The sequence below is a fragment of the Abramis brama genome (assembly GCF_963993115.1).
Source record: "Abramis brama genome assembly, chromosome: 2".
NCBI classification, from domain to species: domain Eukaryota; kingdom Metazoa; phylum Chordata; class Actinopteri; order Cypriniformes; family Leuciscidae; genus Abramis; species Abramis brama.
In genome coordinates, this window is record NC_139964.1 from 68228906 (window position 1) to 68250325 (window position 21420).

At 39.9% G+C, this 21420-nt stretch overlaps 1 protein-coding gene across 3 annotated transcripts in view; it reads right to left on the bottom strand.

Annotated features, from left to right (window-relative positions):
• Nucleotides 1-308: 308 nt before the first annotated feature.
• The window catches only part of tpp2 (tripeptidyl peptidase 2), a 35118-nt gene continuing 14006 nt past the window's right edge, over nucleotides 309-21420 (bottom strand). The window contains exons 13-29 of one of the 3 annotated variants that reach the window (XM_084105213.1): nucleotides 20538-20695; nucleotides 19886-19962; nucleotides 19703-19809; nucleotides 19256-19410; nucleotides 18506-18622; nucleotides 17857-17957; nucleotides 17144-17240; nucleotides 16921-17058; nucleotides 15797-16041; nucleotides 13590-13668; nucleotides 11244-11285; nucleotides 8985-9133; nucleotides 8015-8111; nucleotides 6401-6531; nucleotides 4923-5130; nucleotides 4432-4551; nucleotides 309-1437 (exon numbers count right to left, since the gene is read on the bottom strand). In XM_084105213.1, the coding sequence (XP_083961339.1) occupies nucleotides 1348-1437; nucleotides 4432-4551; nucleotides 4923-5130; nucleotides 6401-6531; nucleotides 8015-8111; nucleotides 8985-9133; nucleotides 11244-11285; nucleotides 13590-13668; nucleotides 15797-16041; nucleotides 16921-17058; nucleotides 17144-17240; nucleotides 17857-17957; nucleotides 18506-18622; nucleotides 19256-19410; nucleotides 19703-19809; nucleotides 19886-19962; nucleotides 20538-20695 (2111 nt within the window). In that variant the 3' untranslated portion in view covers nucleotides 309-1347. The remainder of the gene's footprint in view (nucleotides 1438-4431; nucleotides 4552-4922; nucleotides 5131-6400; nucleotides 6532-8014; nucleotides 8112-8984; nucleotides 9134-11243; nucleotides 11286-13589; nucleotides 13669-15796; nucleotides 16042-16920; nucleotides 17059-17143; nucleotides 17241-17856; nucleotides 17958-18505; nucleotides 18623-19255; nucleotides 19411-19702; nucleotides 19810-19885; nucleotides 19963-20537; nucleotides 20696-21420) is intronic. The other 2 variants (XM_084105214.1, XM_084105215.1) reach the window with 2 other exon arrangements.

The following is a 21420-nucleotide window of genomic DNA, read 5'->3' on the forward strand; positions in this document are numbered from 1 at the left end:
ATCAATATCATTTTTTATTTACTGTAAGTGTTTTACATTGATCATTTGTGTATTTCTCTATACTGATTTTTTGTTTGATAAATAAACAAAGAAAATGTTTTAAAAAAAGAAAATGATGAATTATTGTGTCATGCACATAACCATAAACATTTATGATATCCCAAATATTGTTTAGCATATCATAGAAAACTAAATGTCAATCTAAAAAGGTAAGCTTTTTTAAAAATACATTTGTAATGTTCATACATTTGTTCTTAACATGAATGACTCCTGAATAAAGCCCGTTTGTCACAAAAATGAGCAATATGTTGTCCGTTCCAGATCATTTTATTGAGAATCTTCATCAAATACACCGTTCAGCACATTTACCGCGTTTACAAAATAACCGTCTGTAACATCTGTCTCACGAGGAGCACTGCATATAAAATAACACCCATCTACTCTACGCATCAATTAAAATGACTTTAAAATATTGGCATTACCTAGTATTCATTTATACTTTATAAATACAAGACATCCATAAATATATCTGAAGATATTCAAGGGTTTTTGATACAGAATAATGTGATATTTCCTGAAGAATTGCAGGGGTGGACGGGAGATTGTGAATATTTAAGGCCATTTTTGAAGAACCTGTCGTTAGAAACGCCTCGAGCCCTGAACATCGACAAACAACGCAAACACACGTGATTAAAATTAAAAAACGTGAAGCAGGATGTGATGTCACGTCTGGTTCCTGGTGAAAACATGAGTTGCTGGCTTTTTTTATATTTTTTTTATAGTTTTCAAAGTCTAAACCCTGAATGATATTCCAGAAACACAAGATGACAATCTCTGTTTCACTTAAAATTCAGTAGAAAACTGAAGATGGACAGCTGTCAATCACACAGTCTTACTTCAGAACGGCACAAAACGGAAAGCCATGAACATAAAATGACCCGCGTGTCTTTATAAAACATGCATACATTTGACATACACAAAGGTCAATCACAAAAACAAAACAAAAAATTCACCCCTTAAATTTAAAAAAAAAAGAAAAGATATTTTCTCATCTTGACATTTCACCCACAGGACTCAACTGGATGTCCATCATATTGCCTTGTATATTTGCACTGTTATTGTTGTTGAGGGAAAAATGTCCACTGAGCAAATGCCCAGTAATCACATTTCAAACAACATAATGCAGGTTATTATCCGACGAACACAGATATGATGGGAACTGTGGGTTCAGTGCGGTGTCTGTGCAGAGATCCGCACGCAGGAAGGCATTATGGGATCCGTGTGATATGAGGTGTTTGGTTTCTGACGGTTTCCAGAAGGCATTAAGAGTCTCCTCAGTTTAAGACGTTAGAACGGTGTGAAGTCCGACGGGAACATGATGGGCAGCCAGTTCTCCGTGTAGGAGACGCAGTGAGTCCAGCCCAGAGAACGCAGCAGCTGAGGGACACAACAAACTCGTCAACTCACTCATCGTCAACTCACTCATCGTCAACTCACTCATCGTCAACTCACTCATCGTCAACTCACTCATCGTCAACTCACTCATCGTCAACTCACTCATCGTCAACTCACTCATCGTCAACTCACTCATCGTCAACTCATCGTTAACTCACTCATCCTCAACTAATCGTTAACTCACTCATCCTCAACTCATCGTTAACTCACTCATCGTTAACTCACTCATCCTCAACTCATCGTTAACTCACTCATCCTCAACTCATCGTTAACTCACTCATCGTTAACTCACTCATGCTCAACTCATCGTTAACTCACTCATCCTCAACTCATCGTTAACTCACTCGTCAACTCATCGTTAACTCACTCATCCTCAACTCATCGTTAACTCACTCATCCTCAACTCATCGTTAACTCACTCATCGTTAACTCACTCATCGTTAACTCACTCATCGTTAACTCACTCATCGTTAACTCGCTCATCCTCAACTCATCGTTAACTCGCTCATCGTCAACTCATCGTTAACTCGCTCATCGTCAACTCATCGTTAACTCGCTCATCGTTAACTCACTCATCGTTAACTCGCTCATCGTCAACTCATCGTTAACTCGCTCATCGTCAACTCATCGTTAACTCGCTCATCGTCAACTCACTCATCCTCAACTCATCGTCAACTCACTCATCGTCAACTCATCGTCAACTCACTCATCGTCAACTCATCGTCAACTCACTCATCGTTAACTCACTCATCCTCAACTCATCGTTAACTCACTCATCCTCAACTCATCGTTAACTCACTCATCGTTAACTCACTCATGCTCAACTCATCGTTAACTCACTCATCCTCAACTCATCGTTAACTCACTCGTCAACTCATCGTTAACTCGCTCATCCTCAACTCATCGTTAACTCGCTCATCCTCAACTCATCGTTAACTCGCTCATCGTTAACTCACTCATCGTTAACTCGCTCATCGTCAACTCATCGTTAACTCGCTCATCGTCAACTCATCGTTAACTCGCTCATCGTCAACTCATCGTTAACTCGCTCATCGTCAACTCATCGTTAACTCGCTCATCGTCAACTCATCGTTAACTCGCTCATCGTCAACTCATCGTTAACTCGCTCATCGTCAACTCATCGTTAACTCGCTCATCGTCAACTCACTCATCCTCAACTCATCGTCAACTCACTCATCGTCAACTCATCGTCAACTCACTCATCGTCAACTCACTCATCGTCAACTCATCGTCAACTCACTCATCGTCAACTCATCGTCAACTCACTCATCGTCAACTCATCGTCAACTCACTCATCGTCAACTCATCGTCAACTCACTCATCGTCAACTCACTCATCCTCAACTCATCGTCAACTCACTCATCGTCAACTCATCGTCAACTCACTCATCGTCAACTCATCGTCAACTCACTCATCGTCAACTCATCGTCAACTCACTCATCGTCAACTCATCGTCAACTCACTCATCGTCAACTCATCGTCAACTCACTCATCCTCAACTCATCCTCAACTCATCCTCAACTCATCCTCAACTCATCCTCAACTCATCCTCAACTCATCCTCAACTCATCCTCAACTCACTCATCCTCAACTCACTCATCCTCAACTCACTCATCCTCAACTCACTCATCTCACTCATCCTCAACTCACTCATCCTCAACTCACTCATCCTCAACTCACTCATCCTCAACTCATCCTCAACTCATCCTCAACTCATCCTCAACTCATCCTCAACTCATCCTCAACTCATCCTCAACTCATCCTCAACTCATCCTCAACTCATCCTCAACTCATCCTCAACTCATCCTCAACTCATCCTCAACTCATCCTCAACTCATCCTCAACTCACTCATCCTCAACTCATCCTCAACTCATCCTCAACTCACTCATCCTCAACTCACTCATCCTCAACTCACTCATCCTCAACTCACTCATCCTCAACTCACTCATCCTCAACTCACTCATCCTCAACTCACTCATCCTCAACTCACTCATCCTCAACTCACTCATCTCACTCATCCTCAACTCACTCATCCTCAACTCACTCATCCTCAACTCACTCATCCTCAACTCACTCATCCTCAACTCATCCTCAACTCATCCTCAACTCACTCATCCTCAACTCACTCATCCTCAACTCACTCATCCTCAACTCACTCATCCTCAACTCACTCATCCTCAACTCACTCATCCTCAACTCACTCATCCTCAACTCACTCATCCTCAACTCACTCATCTCACTCATCCTCAACTCACTCATCCTCAACTCACTCATCCTCAACTCACTCATCCTCAACTCACTCATCCTCAACTCACTCATCCTCAACTCACTCATCCTCAACTCACTCATCCTCAACTCACTCATCCTCAACTCATCGTTAACTCACTCATCATTAACTCACCATGTCAATAACTTGTCAATATCATTAACTCATCAATAACTCATCCTCGTCAATAACTCGTCAATAACTCGTCAATAACTCGTCAATAACTCGTCAATAACTCGTCAATAACTCGTCAATAACTCGTCAATAACTCGTCAATAACTCGTCAATAACTCGTCAGATTTACACCAGAACAACATTTACATGCTATATTTACAGCTCCAAATGTGACCAGTGTTTTTTTTTAAAGAAATTAATACTTTTATTCACCTAGGACGCATTCATTTGATCAGAAGTGACATTTATAATGTTACAAAAGATTCAATTTGAAATAAATGCTTTTGGAAATGTTTTTTGAGCATCAAATCATCATATTAGAGTGATTTCTGAAGGATCATGTGACACTGAAGACTGGAGTAATGATGCTGAACATTCAGCTTTGATCACAGGAATAAATTACACTTCACTATATATTCACATAGAGAACAGATGATTTACATTAGAATAATATTTCACTGTTTTTACTGTATTTTTGATCAAATAAATCGAGCCTAGTTAAGACGGCGCTCACCTGTGTGCAGTTCTTCCAGTTCTCTTTGCTGGGTTTGTCCTCGACAATCTTAGTCGCGTACTTCAAGGCCCTCGCGTACATTTTGTTTGCCAGCGCGTGTTTGTAGGAAAATGTTAAAACCTGCAGACAGGAAATCACTGCATTTAAGAAAACAGCAGATATCGAATCAGGAGTCAAATCAAATCATTTATACGGCGCTTTTTACAACACAGAGTGTTTTAAAGCAGCTTTACAGAGATAACAGGAAAATCATGCAACAAAGTTTGTGTCTAGAAGAAAATAGCGTCACAGTCCAGCTAAAGTCAGTTCAGTGATGGTTCATTTCTGTTGTAAAAAAGTGATTAATTTATTTCATTTATATATATCGCCGCTCTGGAGAAAGCCGTGATGTCATCGTCCAGCTCAGTTCAGTTCTCATATAATGGTGTCAGTGCAGGAGATCAATAATATTGTTGAATATTAAATTAAGGAGTCAGTCCTGAGCAGCGCACCTTAGAGTCAGTGAGCTCAGCCCACTTCTGCACCTCCCAGAAGGTGTCAGTCAAAGCTTTGGCCACGCCCCCCGGCCCATCCTCAGACCCGCCCACTTCTCCAGCGCTGGCCCCGTCCTGATCCACCGGCTCCATCAGCTGATCAGCCAGAGCACAGCCCTTCCGGCACAGCGCGTCCAGCAGAGACACCTTCTGCTTCTCCATGTCACTGCAGGACACACACACGCCAGTAACACACCATTAACACGACATTAACACTCCACTGACGCAATTAACAATCCATTGACATACCATTAACATACTGTTACCGCCATTAAAGACATTAGCACAGCTTAAATGGTAATATATTGCTGTCATAATTGTAAAACATTTTTCATATGATAATAATAATAATAATAATAATAATAATAATATTTTCAAATTAAATATTCTTTTTAATTAAAAGTTCAATGGTAATCTATTGCTGTCAATTTAAATATATATATATATATATATATTGTTTAATATAATCTTTTTTAAATACTATTTTATTTAACAGTTCAATGGTAATATATTGCTGTCTTAATTTATAAAAAAAATTTGACACGTCTTTTACAAATATGGGCATTTTATGAAATATAACTTTATTTAACAATTCAATGGCGATATATTGCGGTCTTAATTTATAAAACACTGTTTAATATAATAATAATAATAATAATAATAATAATAATAATAATAATAATATTTATTACTATATTAAATATTCATTTTGTACTTAACAGTACGATTATATATTGCTGTCTTAATCATAAAACTTTGTTTAAATTAATAATAATATTTTTATTTATTTAATTGCAATCACAGTACAAGATAAAAAAAATTGCAATTTGACTTTTCCGTGAAATCATGCACCTGTGTGTTTTGTCCATAGACTGTAAAAAATATGGGCGTAGTGTCCGTGACATCACCCGTAGTGTTTCTGAAGCCCAAAGTGGGCGGAGCCAGCCGTCGCCATCTTGGCAGCGTCACTCCCGGATAAACGTAAATGTGCAGCGAGGCGGATTAGCTGAGGTGACGTGACGCTAACAGACAGCAGACAAACGGCTAGTAGTGACATCAGCAGCAATCCACCTGTCACTCAAGAGGCCATGCCCTTAATTATGCAGAACTTTAAGCTTTAATATGATTTAAAGATGATTTTACAGATGAGTTATAAAAAAATTCACCCCCTCACAGTCGTCATGAAGGGCAACATTAGCTTTATAGACCAAAACCACTCTTTGCACCAGACTGTAAACGTGTTTTTCTTCTGTAAAGTTGGGCATTTTAACATGGGGGTCTATGGGATTGACTCCCTTCTGCAGCCGGTCTCTAGTGGCCAGTGGATGAACTGCAGTGTGAGTCACTCAGTGTTGGACTGAAGAGAGAGACAGGAAGGTTGCTGCTTGGTTTTGGCCCAGAATGCAGTGCTGCAGGCATGAACGGTGGCTCTGTACCTCTTGATAGTGACAGCATCCGGCCGCGGGTCCGTCTTCATGCTAAGGTAAACGGCCAGCGCCGTCAAGTCGATGTGTGACATCACCGTATCGGCCGCCGCCGCGATCTCTCCCAGACGCTTCAGTCGCTCCTGCATGAGACAGAGGGAGTCGTCACGCGGGATTGAGAACGAGCGACGGCTCAGATTCAATTCAACAAAACTGCATTTCGGTCCTCACAGATAATTCTCCATAGTAAAGAAAAAAAAGAAATTGGTAACACTTTATTTTGATGGTCCCTTTTGAACATTCTGTTGACTTTAAGTAACTTTGCAACTACATGTCAACTTATTCTAACCCTACCAGTCTACTAATACTCTACTAACACTCTAATGAGAGTTAGATATACAGGTGCAAAGTTACTTATAGTCAACAGAATGTTCAAAAAGGGACCATCAAAATAATGTGCAACCAAAAAATGATATGCATAATAACTGAAAAAGGTGTAGGCTGAAGCCTATGCTTATTATGCCCTTCCCTTTATACATCATGTAATGAGCGTGCGTGACTTTCTTCTCTGGATTTGATTCATACAAAATAACCAAACCGTTACATAAGACAATTTCCAAAATGTACATACATGATTACAAAGGTACACATATCAAATATTATTACAATAGTTTACATATGACATACACAAATTATTCATATCAGTTATGTAATTATGTATCACCTTGTTTTTAAACTAGTGCTGTCAATCAATTAAAAAAATTAACTAATCAATCAAAAAAAAAATCTGTGATTAATCGCAATTAAAAACACTTATTTTTATTGGTTTATAATGTAATAATTTCACAGTTAATCTCCAAATGAATGTGTGTGTCTGTGTGCGTGTGCGTGTGTGTGTGTTTAAACAGGACATTCACAGGCGTTCTCTTTTGTCTTGAATGGTTTAAAAGCATTTATAAGAGCGGGATCATATACTGTAACGCTAGCCAAAGGATGACAAAGATTAACGGATGCTGGGTTAATTGTGTTAAATATTTTAACACGTTAAATTGGACAAAAATGAATCGCATGCATTAACGCGTTAACATCCCCCATTTTAAACATTTTCTTGAATTTACAGAGTGAAGTACACAATTTGAATTCCTTATCACAATGATTCCATATGTTTACCCCTATATATCTATACAGATATACATCTATTTTTTGTATTAGTTCTTGCCCTTGCTTTGTTAAACATATACATTCCTCTTAGTTTATACTGACTTTCTCTTATTTCGAACAACTCTGAATACAACTGACCCTTCGCAGGGAGTTTGATTGACAGGCGATCTGACCAATCATAATCATAATCTGCTCGTGAACCGATCATCTCTTCCTTCTATTTCATTTATAGCATCAAATAAACATGAATGAACATCAGAAGGTATGTTGTTTTAACCGCGGAAAGACGTCAGTACACTCCGATTTTCAAGTTCAAATCCACCGACGTTATTCTACTAACTCTCCTGACTGCTTTGTCGGACAAAGATTCGGCGGATGGCGGATTATGATTGATCAGTTCGCCTGTCAATCAAACTCCCTGCGAAGGGTCAATTCCAGGTAGATGGTGTCTGATCTGACCGGTACCTTCTCGGAGTCGAGCTGATGGAGTCTCTGGACGTGCAGTGGGAGATGTGTGGGAAACGCCTCCTTCAGCTCCTCGTACAGCGAACCACTGTCCAACCTGAACACACAGGGTTAACCTCCTCAATGAAAACCATGACCTTTGAGGACCTCTGCTCCAGGACATCATTAAACACTAACTGTGACTATATCAACATGCAATATTGCTGACGAAAAACAGACAAGACTAAAGTGTAGTTTAAACATAATTTCTCTGTAAAAAAATACATTATAGATCTTTTTAACAAGCCACTTCGAGCTTTCACGTGTGCGGTTGCCAGATCTCAAGAGTTTAAATCCCCCAATCAGAGCTTTTTAAAGTCCCCCTGTGGTGAAAATCCAGTTTTTAATGTTGTTTATGTGTCTATGTGGTGTTTTTAATCTGCGTTAAGACAAACCATGTGTAAGTTCATAAGTCGACACCATTGCTGAGTATTTCCTCCTTAAAACTGCAGTGAACCAAAGACAGTCTCAAAAACACGCTTTGAAATCGCTGGTGTTTCTGACGTCACAAACTACCTTGTAACCAATCAGATCAACGTGTGATCGTCAACCAGTGGATCTCTGAGCTGAGTGAGTGAGTGGAGGCGGGGCTCATTTGCATATTCATAGAACTGCGAATACTAAATGAGCCATGAAGACATTTTTTTTCCAAGGACAAAACATTTAAATATGTAATAATGGTGATCAAAGATGAGTTTTAAGGGATACAATTATTGACTACAGGGGGACTTTAAAATTATACATTTTCTGCCCAGTGTTTTATGTAATCTTCTCAATCTGGCAACCCTCTCTCCACACTGAGAATAAAGCGCAGGTGATCTGAGAGGTGGACTGAATATGATATAAACTAAAGGACATTTGAATTAAAAAGCACTGGTGATTCTGGAGTCGTTAACAGATGAAAACACAGAGTTAACGAGTGAAGACTGACTTGGTCATCCACTGGATCTTCAGGTCTCGCAGCGCTTCGCTGAACTCATCCTTCACGTCCTTCTCCTTCTCCGCATCCTTCTCCTTCTCTTTGCCATTCTTGGTTTTGTTGGGAGCAGGAACCAGGTGGTAAAAGATCGGCACGATGTCCTGCGTGAGAACGAGAGCACAGATGTCAATCACATTACCCACAAATCCATCTGTTCATGTGAATGCGGCTGACTGACACTAACATAATCGTGAGAAACGCAGACTGGGGTATGAAATACCAACCAATGACGTTACAGCAGCAGGACGTGTTTATATTGTTTACATGTGAGAGCGATGAAGACGCGCGAAATAAATAAGATTCATTCTTTTGAATCTTTTGATTTGAGTCTATAGAGCTTAAAAATAAATAAAAAGAATCAAATAGTTAAATTAAGGCAAGACACCACAGGTGAACAGAGTAACGGATATTCCCTCGTTGATTAATCACAGTACATTAAGGCAACTGTTTTGTATTGCAAGTGTGTTAAGTGTTATGTTTAAATATGCAAATTAGGTATTAACTAATTAAATATGCACCAATTTGCATACAGTTCCAGAACAGAAATATTAACATTGGATAGGTTTGATTTTGTTGACATTTAAGAGTTAAAAGGGAAATACATGTATCACTCAATTAAAAAAAGCTAATTTTTACCATGTTTTTAGAGTAAAATGTTGTATAAATCAAGCGAATAGTATATGTACAACCCTTCAGAATATAAATATGAATAAATCTGTAGAGATTGGTGTGTGTGAAGCTGCTGAAGTGGAGATTTCTGACTCAAACTCTCCGTCTCTAAAGAGGTTTGAGATTAAATAAACTCTTAAATGTGTGTTTTGGATGTTGTCTTCCACTATTGGAAAACTGAGCAGTGCATGAAAACACTGGTTTAGCCTGAAGAGTCTCGCCTTAAATAAATTGCACAGGGTTTCATTTAATGTATTATCAAACATTAACACATGATTATCGCATACAGAAAGCATCTTACTGTTGGATTTCCAGTGATACAAGATATGGGTCAAACTGCCCAGCACTAGTGTGTGTGAATACTGCCTTTAAAGGGATAGTTCAGCCTAAAATGGAAATAAAGTCATCATTTACTCACCCTGCTGTTGTTCTAATGCTGTACGTACGCCATTCTTTCTTATTTTTGGACCACAAAAGGAGAATTAAAAAAAACGTTATAATGGCAGTGAATATCGGCTTTTAAAAAAGACGCTTCCACATGTTCTGGGGGTTTACGATATTGATTATTGATTATGAATTATTTAATGATAATAAAATGTGTTTTTCTGTGCGAGTCAGAGTCTCATGAATGCAGTCAAGCTCAGAAGATCATTATTACATTACGTTTCAGTTTGTTTTTCAGCAAATCCCATCATAAACCCCCAGAACACGCGTTGCATCGGATCATTCTGTGATACGTTTGAGTGTTTTTAAAAAGCTTGATATTCACTGCCATTTATATGAACGAGCGCGAGCAACAACCCTATGCCATGTTCACTATGTACAGTATGAGTGCTAAACAAGAGCTAAAACAATACAGTGCATGCAAATATTGCAAATAATCAACACTATTACCAAAAGCAATTCATTCTTAGGGAACATGCTTTGAAATAGGTTTATAAATATTAAGAAAATATTTAAGAAAATATATATATATTCTTACAAAATATGAAAGGGGTCGTGCACTTATAATGTTAGTATGATTTTTACATCAGAAGTGTAACTACTACAGTTCTCAAGGTTAACTAATGGTGATTGTGTTGATTATAGCATTATATTTAGATCGTGGCATGAAAGGTTGCAGTGATGAGCATGATCTCAGACATGTCGAGCGCATGAATGCAGTGATCTCATCATTGCAACTCGCTTTCTGCACACTAACGAATGCTTTCATCACAACTAACAGTGCGAACACGATGTGAATAAGAGATTCGTTGATTATAGTCCAGTCCAGATCTCAGTCACCGATAAACTCGAGCCGTTTGATTGACAGCTCCAGCGATTGTAAAGGGAGCATTCTTTGATCGTTTTCTATATAATTTAATCACAGTTTAAATTCTCCTTTTGTGGTCCGCAAAAGAAAGAAGGGTGTATGGCATTGCGGGCGAGTAAATGATGACTTGATTCAACGTGAACGATCCCTTTAAATGGATAGTTTGAGCCCCTGCAGCTTCTCATTATGTGATATTACAAGGTTCTGTCAAATCTCTACCCGTTCAGTACCTTTTTAAATTTTCCTTGTCGTTTGGCTGATGCTTGTCCCTGCTGGTCAGAATAACACACATCAGAGAGAGAAGCACGCACACGCACACACACACACACACACACACACACACACACACACGCTCTCTGTCCTCTCTATCCTCTGCTCTCTACTCCTTCACATCATCATGATTCACTGAAAGTGCAGCAGTTCAGTTGATAATGACAGGATGATCATATACAAGACAGTGAGATGATCAGGACAGTGAGATGATCATATACAGGACAGTGAGATGATCATATACAGGACAGTGAGATGATCATATACAGGACAGTGAGATGATCAGGACAGTGAGATGATCATATACAGGACAGTGAGATGATCAGGACAGTGAGATGATCAGGACAGTGAGATGATCATATACAGGACAGTGAGACGATCAGGACAGTGAGATGATCAGGACAGTGAGATGATCATATACAGGACAGTGAGATGATCAGGACAGTGAGATGATCAGGACAGTGAGATGATCAGGACAGTGAGATGATCAGGACAGTGAGATGATCAGGACAGTGAGATGATCATATACAGGACAGTGAGATGATCAGGACAGTGAGATGATCAGGACAGTGAGATGATCAGGACAGTGAGATGATCAGGACAGTGAGATGATCATATACAGGACAGTGAGATGATCAGGACAGTGAGATGATCAGGACAGTGAGATGATCATATACAGGACAGTGAGATGATCAGGACAGTGAGATGATCAGGACAGTGAGATGATCAGGACAGTGAGATGATCAGGACAGTGAGATGATCAGGACAGTGAGATGATCAGGACAGTGAGATGATCAGGACAGTGAGATGATCAGGACAGTGAGATGATCAGGACAGTGAGATGATCAGGACAGTGAGATGATCATATACAGGACAGTGAGACGAGCCCAGAAGCAGATGCTTCATCACTGAAATGGTGCTGGTGTTCAGCTGATGCGTTTAGTCAAGTCTCCATTTATACAGCGCTTTTAACACCACAGATTGTTTCAAAGCAGCTTTACAGTAATAATAGGAAATTGGAATAAAGTTTAGGGCTGGAGAGTAAAGCATTTGAACTCGCTCTGGATTAAAGCATGCCAAATGCACAGATGTAAATATTGTAAACTCAACTCTTGAATGTCGTATAGTCTATCGGGAACCAGCACCATGACAGTGAAAAACCAGCACATGTGAAAGACATGCTCTTGTATGACAAGTTGATGTTTCGATTTATACATGAAGTCATTGAGTCATTGTGAAGCACACCCGCCACCAGCCGTGAAATCAGGACAGAAATCATTAACTGATCAAATATTGAACACACGTGAGTAGGGGTGTGCGATACGCATCATCATCTACGAAAATATCAAATTTATTGATCTGGACGCTGACACGGATGTCACTCGTGTAAAAGCGAAACAAACATTGAGAGCTCATGCTTTAGCTGTGTGATGTAGTCTAGTAGAATGAAGTGAGAATGGCTAAAAAAAAAAAATATGGTTTTAGTCATACTTCTATATGATAGTCACAATTGTGTGATATAAGCTCACAATTGCGAGTTATAAAGTCACAATTGTGTTATAACTATATAACAGTATAATTGACTTATAATACAGCTTATTTAAGTTTTAAAAATTGACTTATAGCTATATAAGTCCATTATACAGACTTTATAACACGCAATTCTGACTTTATAACACACAATTGCAACTTTATATCACACAATTCTGATAAAAAGTCAGAATTGTGAGATATAAAGTCACAATTACCTTTTTTATTTTTTATTCCGTGGCGGAAACAAGCTTACATAAACCAGCACACAAACAACACTCCGCAAAATATCATTTAATGTGCCGTAACTCTGTCTGACGCAGCCACCGCTAGCCTAGCTTAGCACAAAGACTGGAGGTAAATGGCTCCAGCTAGCATACTGCTCCCAATAAGTGACAAAATAACACCAACATTTTCCTATTTACATGTTGTGATTTGTATAGTCACAGCGTGTACGAATAACAAGGTCACATGAGACACAGCCATCTTCTAACCGTACACATACTGGGAACTATATTGTGAGAAGGCGAAGCACTGCTACTTCTGCGGAGTGATTTGCTCGCAGTACCTGACATAAACCAGCACACAAACACACTCAGCGAAATATCATTTAATTATTGTTACCAACAAAATCCCTAGAATTACGGAGTTATCATTTTCTGCCAGTATCGCACACCCCTAATGAGAAAACAGACGGGCATGAAAACACAGACGGGCAGATGAGAGCCGAGGGCCAGCATGCAGATCTAGAATGAACGTCGTGTTTGAAGACTCACTGCTTTTTTGCCGAACTCACTCTTGGGCAGAACCAGAGAGCCGGTGATGTATCCGCCCGGACCGGCACCTTTAGGGATCCTGAAACACAAACACAAGCATCTGCATCCTCTGATGGATTTTCTTTTAATTAATCAAAACTAACATTTAATTTTCTTGCAGGAATAACATTCATATGCTTCTGAATCCTAAATGTTTCCAAACCTTTTGGACAAAAACACTCAGTCAGTGTCTGTATGTTAGTGAATCATGAATGAATATAACAAAAGGGGAAATTAAACTAGACATATCTAAATTTATAAACTCATGACTTTGAGTAACAAAGTGAAGCAAGTAAGAAAACAGAGTTTGCTTCTACCCAGTAACAGAAGGGTTTGCTTATGAAGAACAAATCAAATTGTAGGGAAATTATGTATTGCATCATGTCACTTTTGCCATGCTTCTATTCTATAAAAACGGTTGTATTCTTTTTGCTGGTGGGATTCTCTCTGAAATTGGTCTGAGATCCTCCAGCCGTGATTAAAGCATGTTCGAAGGTAATTTCTGGAGTCTGTTTAGTTAATGCTGTGCAACAGGTCAGTGGAGCACTGGAGACCTTTTTCCCAAGTGATAGTGTTCAAAAGGGAACGAGACGTCGAGTGTGAGACTCTTAGCAGGGGTTAGATTGCGGTCAGGCAACTATAATTCTTAAGCAGTCAGAATAGCTACTCTTAGGCGGCAACCAACGCGTCAGAGGTGAATTCACCAGAGTATAATTTTTGAAAGTGTCACTGGAGACGCACAGGTAAACTTAAAGGTGCAGTCTGTAAGAATGACAGCTAGTGGTCGAAATCGGTACTGCAGTCCAAATTCAAAATATCACAGATTGTTGTTTCCCCGCCTCCTCAGACTCGACGCTCAATCGGGTTGCCAGATTAAGGACATGCAACAGGAACGAGCGGAATTGACAACGAAAGCCGAGAAGACTTACAGACTGTGAGTTGATGAGTTGATTTATCCGCGTTTTAATATGCTCTCGTTCATAGAGATTTTTAGATGGATATCAAGGCTTTCTAGGTTGTGTGGAATCTGCGATCTCTGACCCAGTTTGTTTGCTTGTTTCCAAGGCTACAATACGCTGTGTTTCCTGCTAACTGGCACCCCGGGGTGTCGACGAAATACTATTGGGTGAACTGGCAGTGGGCGGAGTCACACAGACCAAAACAAAACCGTCTGACAACACGAAACGCACATTTCAAAGTAAAATGTGTAGAAATGTTTTTCAGAGAAACAAGGATGTGAACTTAACCTGTTTCACTTAACATTTTCCACAAGTTGGTATGATTCTTTAGGGTCTTCATGTAAAGTTTATAATATACTAAATTAATTAAAATTCCTCAGTGGTTGTGTAAAACCACACACAACGGGTTCGACACAAGACTCGTAAAGTGATGCCTTGACGGACAGTATGCAAATGGCTGAGGGCGTAAATATGTTAATACGGGAAATAGAGTCGTCAAAAAGTACCGACTTCGGTACTGAAATTTAAAAAATGTGACGCTTTGAGCAGAATCGTACACACCTCTGATTGCCTATTGTACTCACGCGCTCATCAGAAATGTCTGTGATTGGCTACAATGATCAGCGCTTCAAAAACATGTTGTAAATATGCATCAATGAGGCTCTTCACCGAGCGCTTGCACAGACACACACGCGAGCGTTTGAAAGCAAGAGCGGTCCGCTAACAGACGTCTGCTTGTGTTTTCAAACACTCCCGCTCCCGTCTTTTAAAACACTTCTGTGTGCTCTCAAACGCTCCCGTGCGTTGATCACTGTAGCCAATCACAGACAAACCCAATGAGCGTGAGTACAATAGGCAATCAGAGGCGTTTACGATTCCGCTCGACAGCGCTTAAAGCGTCACATTTTTTAAATTTCACTACCGATTGGCACTTAAGTCAGTACTTTTTGACAACTCTAACGGGAAATATGCTAATACGGGACAGTCCGTCAGTGCTCGTGGGCGGAGCATAAGCAATATGACATCATATTGTGCAGGAAATCCAAACGGCTTGATTATTGAGAGTGCTAAGACCTTTTGAGGATTAAAAAGGAGGAGTGAATGGATTTTTCCATTGTATGGTGGTTGTGTCCACACACTGCAAACACACATTTATACGCAAACACCATATAAAAGTGAATTTGACCCCTTTAAGATAACCTCACTCACTTGTCGTCAGGCAGAGCGGAGATGTAGAAGGGCTGAGCGGCGCCGGGGCTCAGCGTGACGGAGTTGGACTTCTTCTTGGCCATCATGGCGGCCCGGTGTGTCTCGTAGACGTCCAGCGAGAGCGTGTTGGAGAGCCGGTGCGAGACGAGGAACGGCAGGTCCTTCAGACGCTCGAGCTCGCTCTGCTGCTCGTGACGCACCTGCAGACGCACCGTGTAATCGCCCTTCTCCAGCTTCAGGGAGTACTGAGGGAACCAAACACATCTCAGAGCCGCGACACTGTAGCGGTGCAGCGGGTCACAACACTCACGGGGCCGATCAATTACGGCTTTTGAGCCACGGATCATTTTTCAGATCAGAAAAAAATAAAAAAGATATATATATATATATGGGGCTAAAAGAGCACTTGGAAGTTTTTCGATCTCGCATTAAAAACTACTAGCCTGACTGATAAAGTTCAAACATTATTAAACAAGTGAACAGTCAGTAATAAAATAAGAACAAATACACAAATTACAAGCAGAGATTAATACTAAATAAAGTTACAATAGTATTCAGGTACAGAAATTAACAATTAAGCCTAAATGTAAAACAACACTTTGTCCACTGTAGAAATTAAATACAGTTTCATCTTTGTTAAAACTGTATTTTGTTGTTTTATTAACATTAATGACACAGACGACAGCAGGAATATTAGGCTACTGTCACTTTAAGACCGAAAACATCTGGTTTCTTTCTCAACTGTTCACTGATGACAGAACCGAGAGAATATACATTTATAGACATAATTGTGTGTTTGTGCGCCTGTTCGCAAAAACGCAAAAGTATAATCAATTAGAGCCCCTCTCTGTGTGTGTGTGTGTGTGTGTGTGTGTGTGGTTAACGGGCGAGTCCCGATTTTAGCCTCTTCTTCCATGTTTAAAATAGTTTGAATGTGTAAATTGGCAAGACGAAACACGTCCAAATTATAAACTTTCACTCTATGATGGTTAAATTTAGCAGTTAATCCGCGAATCGAACTGTGGGAGCTGATCCGTTACGCATCACGATCAACTAAGATCCGTTGCACCCCATCACACTGTGCTAAAGAAACGTGCAGTGAAGGCTCGCGTTGTTCTGGTTACCTGGTGCGGGTAGGCATCTCCAGATCCCATGAGCCTCTTGTTCTGGTCAAACAGCAGCCAGAGCTGACTGTCAAACTCAGACTCGTATAGTAACTCGCACAGCAGAGGACAGCTGGGCATCACCTCGCCACTCTTGGGCTGAAACATCAACATCAATCAACCATTATGGCGACAACACAACTATAACTCATCATAACGTAAGGACGCAGAGGTAAAAACACACCTGATGGAAATTATACGTGAGGACGATCTCATAGAGCTGTCTGTTGTTGGGTAACACATCTCTGGCGCCGAGGGGTTTGATTTTAGCACTCACAGGCCTATAGAGGACACACACACACAGCAGAGAGGTTCATCATGCACACTTCATGAAGACAAGTACAGTATTTAAACGGAAGATCTCTGGAAGATCACTGGAAGATCTCCCAGAGGAAGGCTTTAGCTTATGTGATATCCCACTTAAACTGTATTTATGGGCATTACTGAACATCATTCTGACAGCGAGCATGAGTGTGGAAACTGATGCACACTAGATCAGGGGAGCAAGATGCTTTAAAAAGCTTAGGAAGTCACTGGACATTTTTTGTAAAGTCAGCATTAAATCAACATTTTAATGTTTATTGATTTTTTTTTTACAAAATCAACGTTTATTGGTGCACATCATTATTATTGTGTTAAATTAATGTTCCTCATAATCAGTTCCTCTTGCAGCATCTCTTCTCTTCTCTGATGACGAGGGCGGGGCTATAACCTGTCACTCACATGAGATCAGCCAATAGCAAACCACAACCATCCAATCAATTCCCCACAGACACAATCAAGCCCCGCCCACATTTGTTCCTGTTCCTGTGTTCCTGAAGCGTTTCACTCGGATAAACGACACAATAGAGGAGAAAAGACCAGTGTAATGTCCATCTGCGAGTTGTGTGCGGATACCTGAGGGGCTGAACCCAGTTCTTCAAGGTGATTGTTGGGGAAACATCTTCATATCTCAATGGAGAACAGACCTCAAAACTAGAAATCCCTTCAGAGGCGTGCTAGATACACAGGAACACACGAAACAAGAGTCCGCAATGAACAACACATCTGACACACCGTGCTTTAAAAGTTACATCTTTTAGCACCAGGATTTTATTGTTTTGAAAGTCTCTTACACTCATCAAGGCTGTGTTTATTTGATCAAAAATACAGTAAAACAGTGAAATATTATTATAATGTAAATCAGCTGTTCTCTATGTGAATATATAGTAAAGTGCAATTTATTCCTGTGATCAAAGCTGAATTTTCAGCATCATTACTCCAGTCTTCAGTGTCACATGATCCTTCAGAAATCACTCTAATATGATGATTTGATGCTCAAGAATCACATTTATGATTATTATCAATGCTGAAAACAGTTCATATTTTTGTGTAAACTGATGCATTTTATCTTCAGGATTCTTTGATGAATAGAATGTTGCATTTATTTGAAATAGCATCTTTTATAACACTATAAATTTGAGTTTTGATAATTTTAATGCATCCTTGATGAATAAAAGTATTAACAGAAAGGTGCTGTGAAATACGAAAGCCTAAAGTGACTCACGATATGAAGAGGGGAGGGTGATGTCACCAGCCCGTGGAAGGAAATGACATAATCAATGTTGACGTCACCGAGACTCGCCCACCAGCGAGCGACACACAACTCCAGAGTCCGTCCTGGCTGAGAATCACACACACAAAGATGAACATGTGACCTGATCGACACAGCAAAACTAATATTAAAGGGACAGTTCACCCAAAAATTAAAATTAGCACTTTTATGATGGACCGATGCACTTTTATGATGGACTTTTATGATGGATAGAGGCACTTTTATGATGGATAGATGCACTTTTATGATGGATAGATGCACTTTTATGATGGATAAATGCACTTTTATGATGGACAGAGGCACTTTTATGATGGATAGATGCACTTTTATGATAGATAGATGCACTTTTATGATAGATATATGCACTTTTATCATGGATAGATGCACTTTTATGATGATAGATGCACTTTTATGATGGATAAATGCACTTTTATCATGCATAGATGCACTTTTATGATGATAGATGCACTTTTTAATGGACTTCAAAACAGAAACAACCATTCACTGCCATTATAAAGCTTGGAAAAGTCAGGAAATTTTTTATATATAACTCTGTGTTCGTCTGAAAGAAGATATATAATATATAAATATATGTAATATACACCTAGGATGACTTGAGGGTGAGTAAATCATGAGCTAAATTTCATTTTTTGGTGACCTATCCCTTTGATCACATATGTAAACTATGTATGTATTGCGTACCAGCACAGGAAAAGCTTCCGTGAGCGAGCCTTTCTCCAGCAGAGACGAGAACTTATAAAACTCATTGGCTCGATACGCTCGCTGCTTCACCAGATGAACCGCATGCAGGACGAACTTCGACGACACGTCTCCAGAGTGAGACGTTAATGAGATCTCTGAGAAAATAATCATAGATCATAGATTTGCGTTGCACTGATACATCATTCGTTCACACCAGTGTTGTCACAACAGCAGCATTAAAGGAGTAGTTCACTTCAGCATTAAAACCTCCTGATAATTTACTCTCCTCCACACGTCATCCAAGATGTTCATGTCTTTCTTTCTTCAGTCGAAAAGAAATGACATCTTGCATGACGTGGGGGAGAGTAAATCATCAGGAGATTTTAATTCTGAAGTGAACTACTCCTTTAAAGATTTCTCAGCCAGGTTAGCCAGAGCACACATTACCTGCCCATGATGCTCCACGAGGAACGTTGATGAAATGCCGGCGGATCTGTCCTGGTCTGAAGTGGACGTCTGTGAACGAGACCTCCTGACTGTGAGTATCAGTGACTCTATAAGACACAAACACACGTCACACACCAGCAGAAACACACCGTCACGGACGCAGGCGGGTGAAGTTGGACTCACTTGGCAGGGATTATAACCGTTATAGGCACTCTGAAGAGAGGACCAGCGCTGAGAGCCGACGTGTCGAATCCACACACCTGCAAAACACCATCATTAGAGGGATAGTTCACGCAAAAGTGAAAATTAGCCCATGATTTACTCACCCTGAAGTCATCCTAGGTGTATATGACATTCTTTTTTCAGACGAACACAATCAGAGTTATATAAAAAAATATCCTGGCTCTTCCAAGCTTTATAATGGCAGTGAATGGCAAGAAATTCTATAAAAGTGCATCTGTCCATCATATAAGAGCATCTATTCATGATAAAAGTGCATCTATCCATCATATAAGTGCATCTATTCATGATAAAACTGCATCTATTCATGATAAAAGTGCATCTATTCATCCATTTATCATGAAAAGATGCACTTTTATGATGGATAGATGCACTTTTATAGAATTTCTTGCCATTATAAAGCTTGGAAGAGTCAGGACATTTTTTAATATAACTCTGATTGTATTCGTCTGAAAGAAGAATGTCATATACACCTAGGATGAATTGAGGGTGAGTAAATCGTGGGCTAATTTTCACTTTTGGGTGAATATCCCTTAAGACAAATCAGGACATTTAAAACTGTGAGGACGGAGGGAATGTGACTGTGTTGCCGTGCCTCGGTGTAGTGAAGCCCCTCTCGCAGGCCTTGCGGGTCGATGCGCACGTTCAGGTGGCGGCACTGGTTCATGAGCTCCAGGTGTGAGGGACAGTGAACCCAGGTCGCGTTGCAGACGAGAGCCAGATGAAGCTGCAGAGAGATACGGGCCGAGTTCTCTGCGGAGAAAACATCCCACAATACATCACACATTCAATTCACATTTATCTGTATAGCGCTTTTCACAATACACATCGTTTCAGAGCAGCTTTACAGAAAATGATGTCTGGTTCATCATATGATAAATCAAGGTGACGCAATCCCAGAATGCACTGCAACAAGCTCAGCAAAAATGATGAGAAGAGAAGTGATAGTCCCCCTGTGGTGAAAATCCAGCGTTTAATGTTGTTTATGTGTCTATGTGGTGTTTTTAATATGAATTTACACATGCTTTTTCTTAAAACATAAGTCGACTCCATTGCTGAGTATTTCCTCCTTAAAACTGCAGTGAACCAAAGACAGTCTCAAAAACACGCTTTGAAATCGCTGGTGTTTCTGACGTCACAAACTACCTTGTAACCAATCAGATCAACGTGTGATCGTCAACCAGTGGATCTCTGAGCTGAGTGAGTGAGTGGAGGCGGGGCTCATTTGCATATTCATAGAACCGCGTATACTAATGAGGCAAGGGTGTCGAGTTACATTCAAGATATTTTAAGACATGAAGACCTTATTTCAAAGGGAAAAATGTTTAAATATGTAATTTTGGTGAGTTTTAAGGGATAAAATGATTCACTACAGGGGGACTTCAAAGAAAACAAGTTGATAGAAAGATTAAATCCAATATATGGTGATAATATTTACATTTACTCATTTAGCAGACGCTTTTATCCAAAGCGACTTA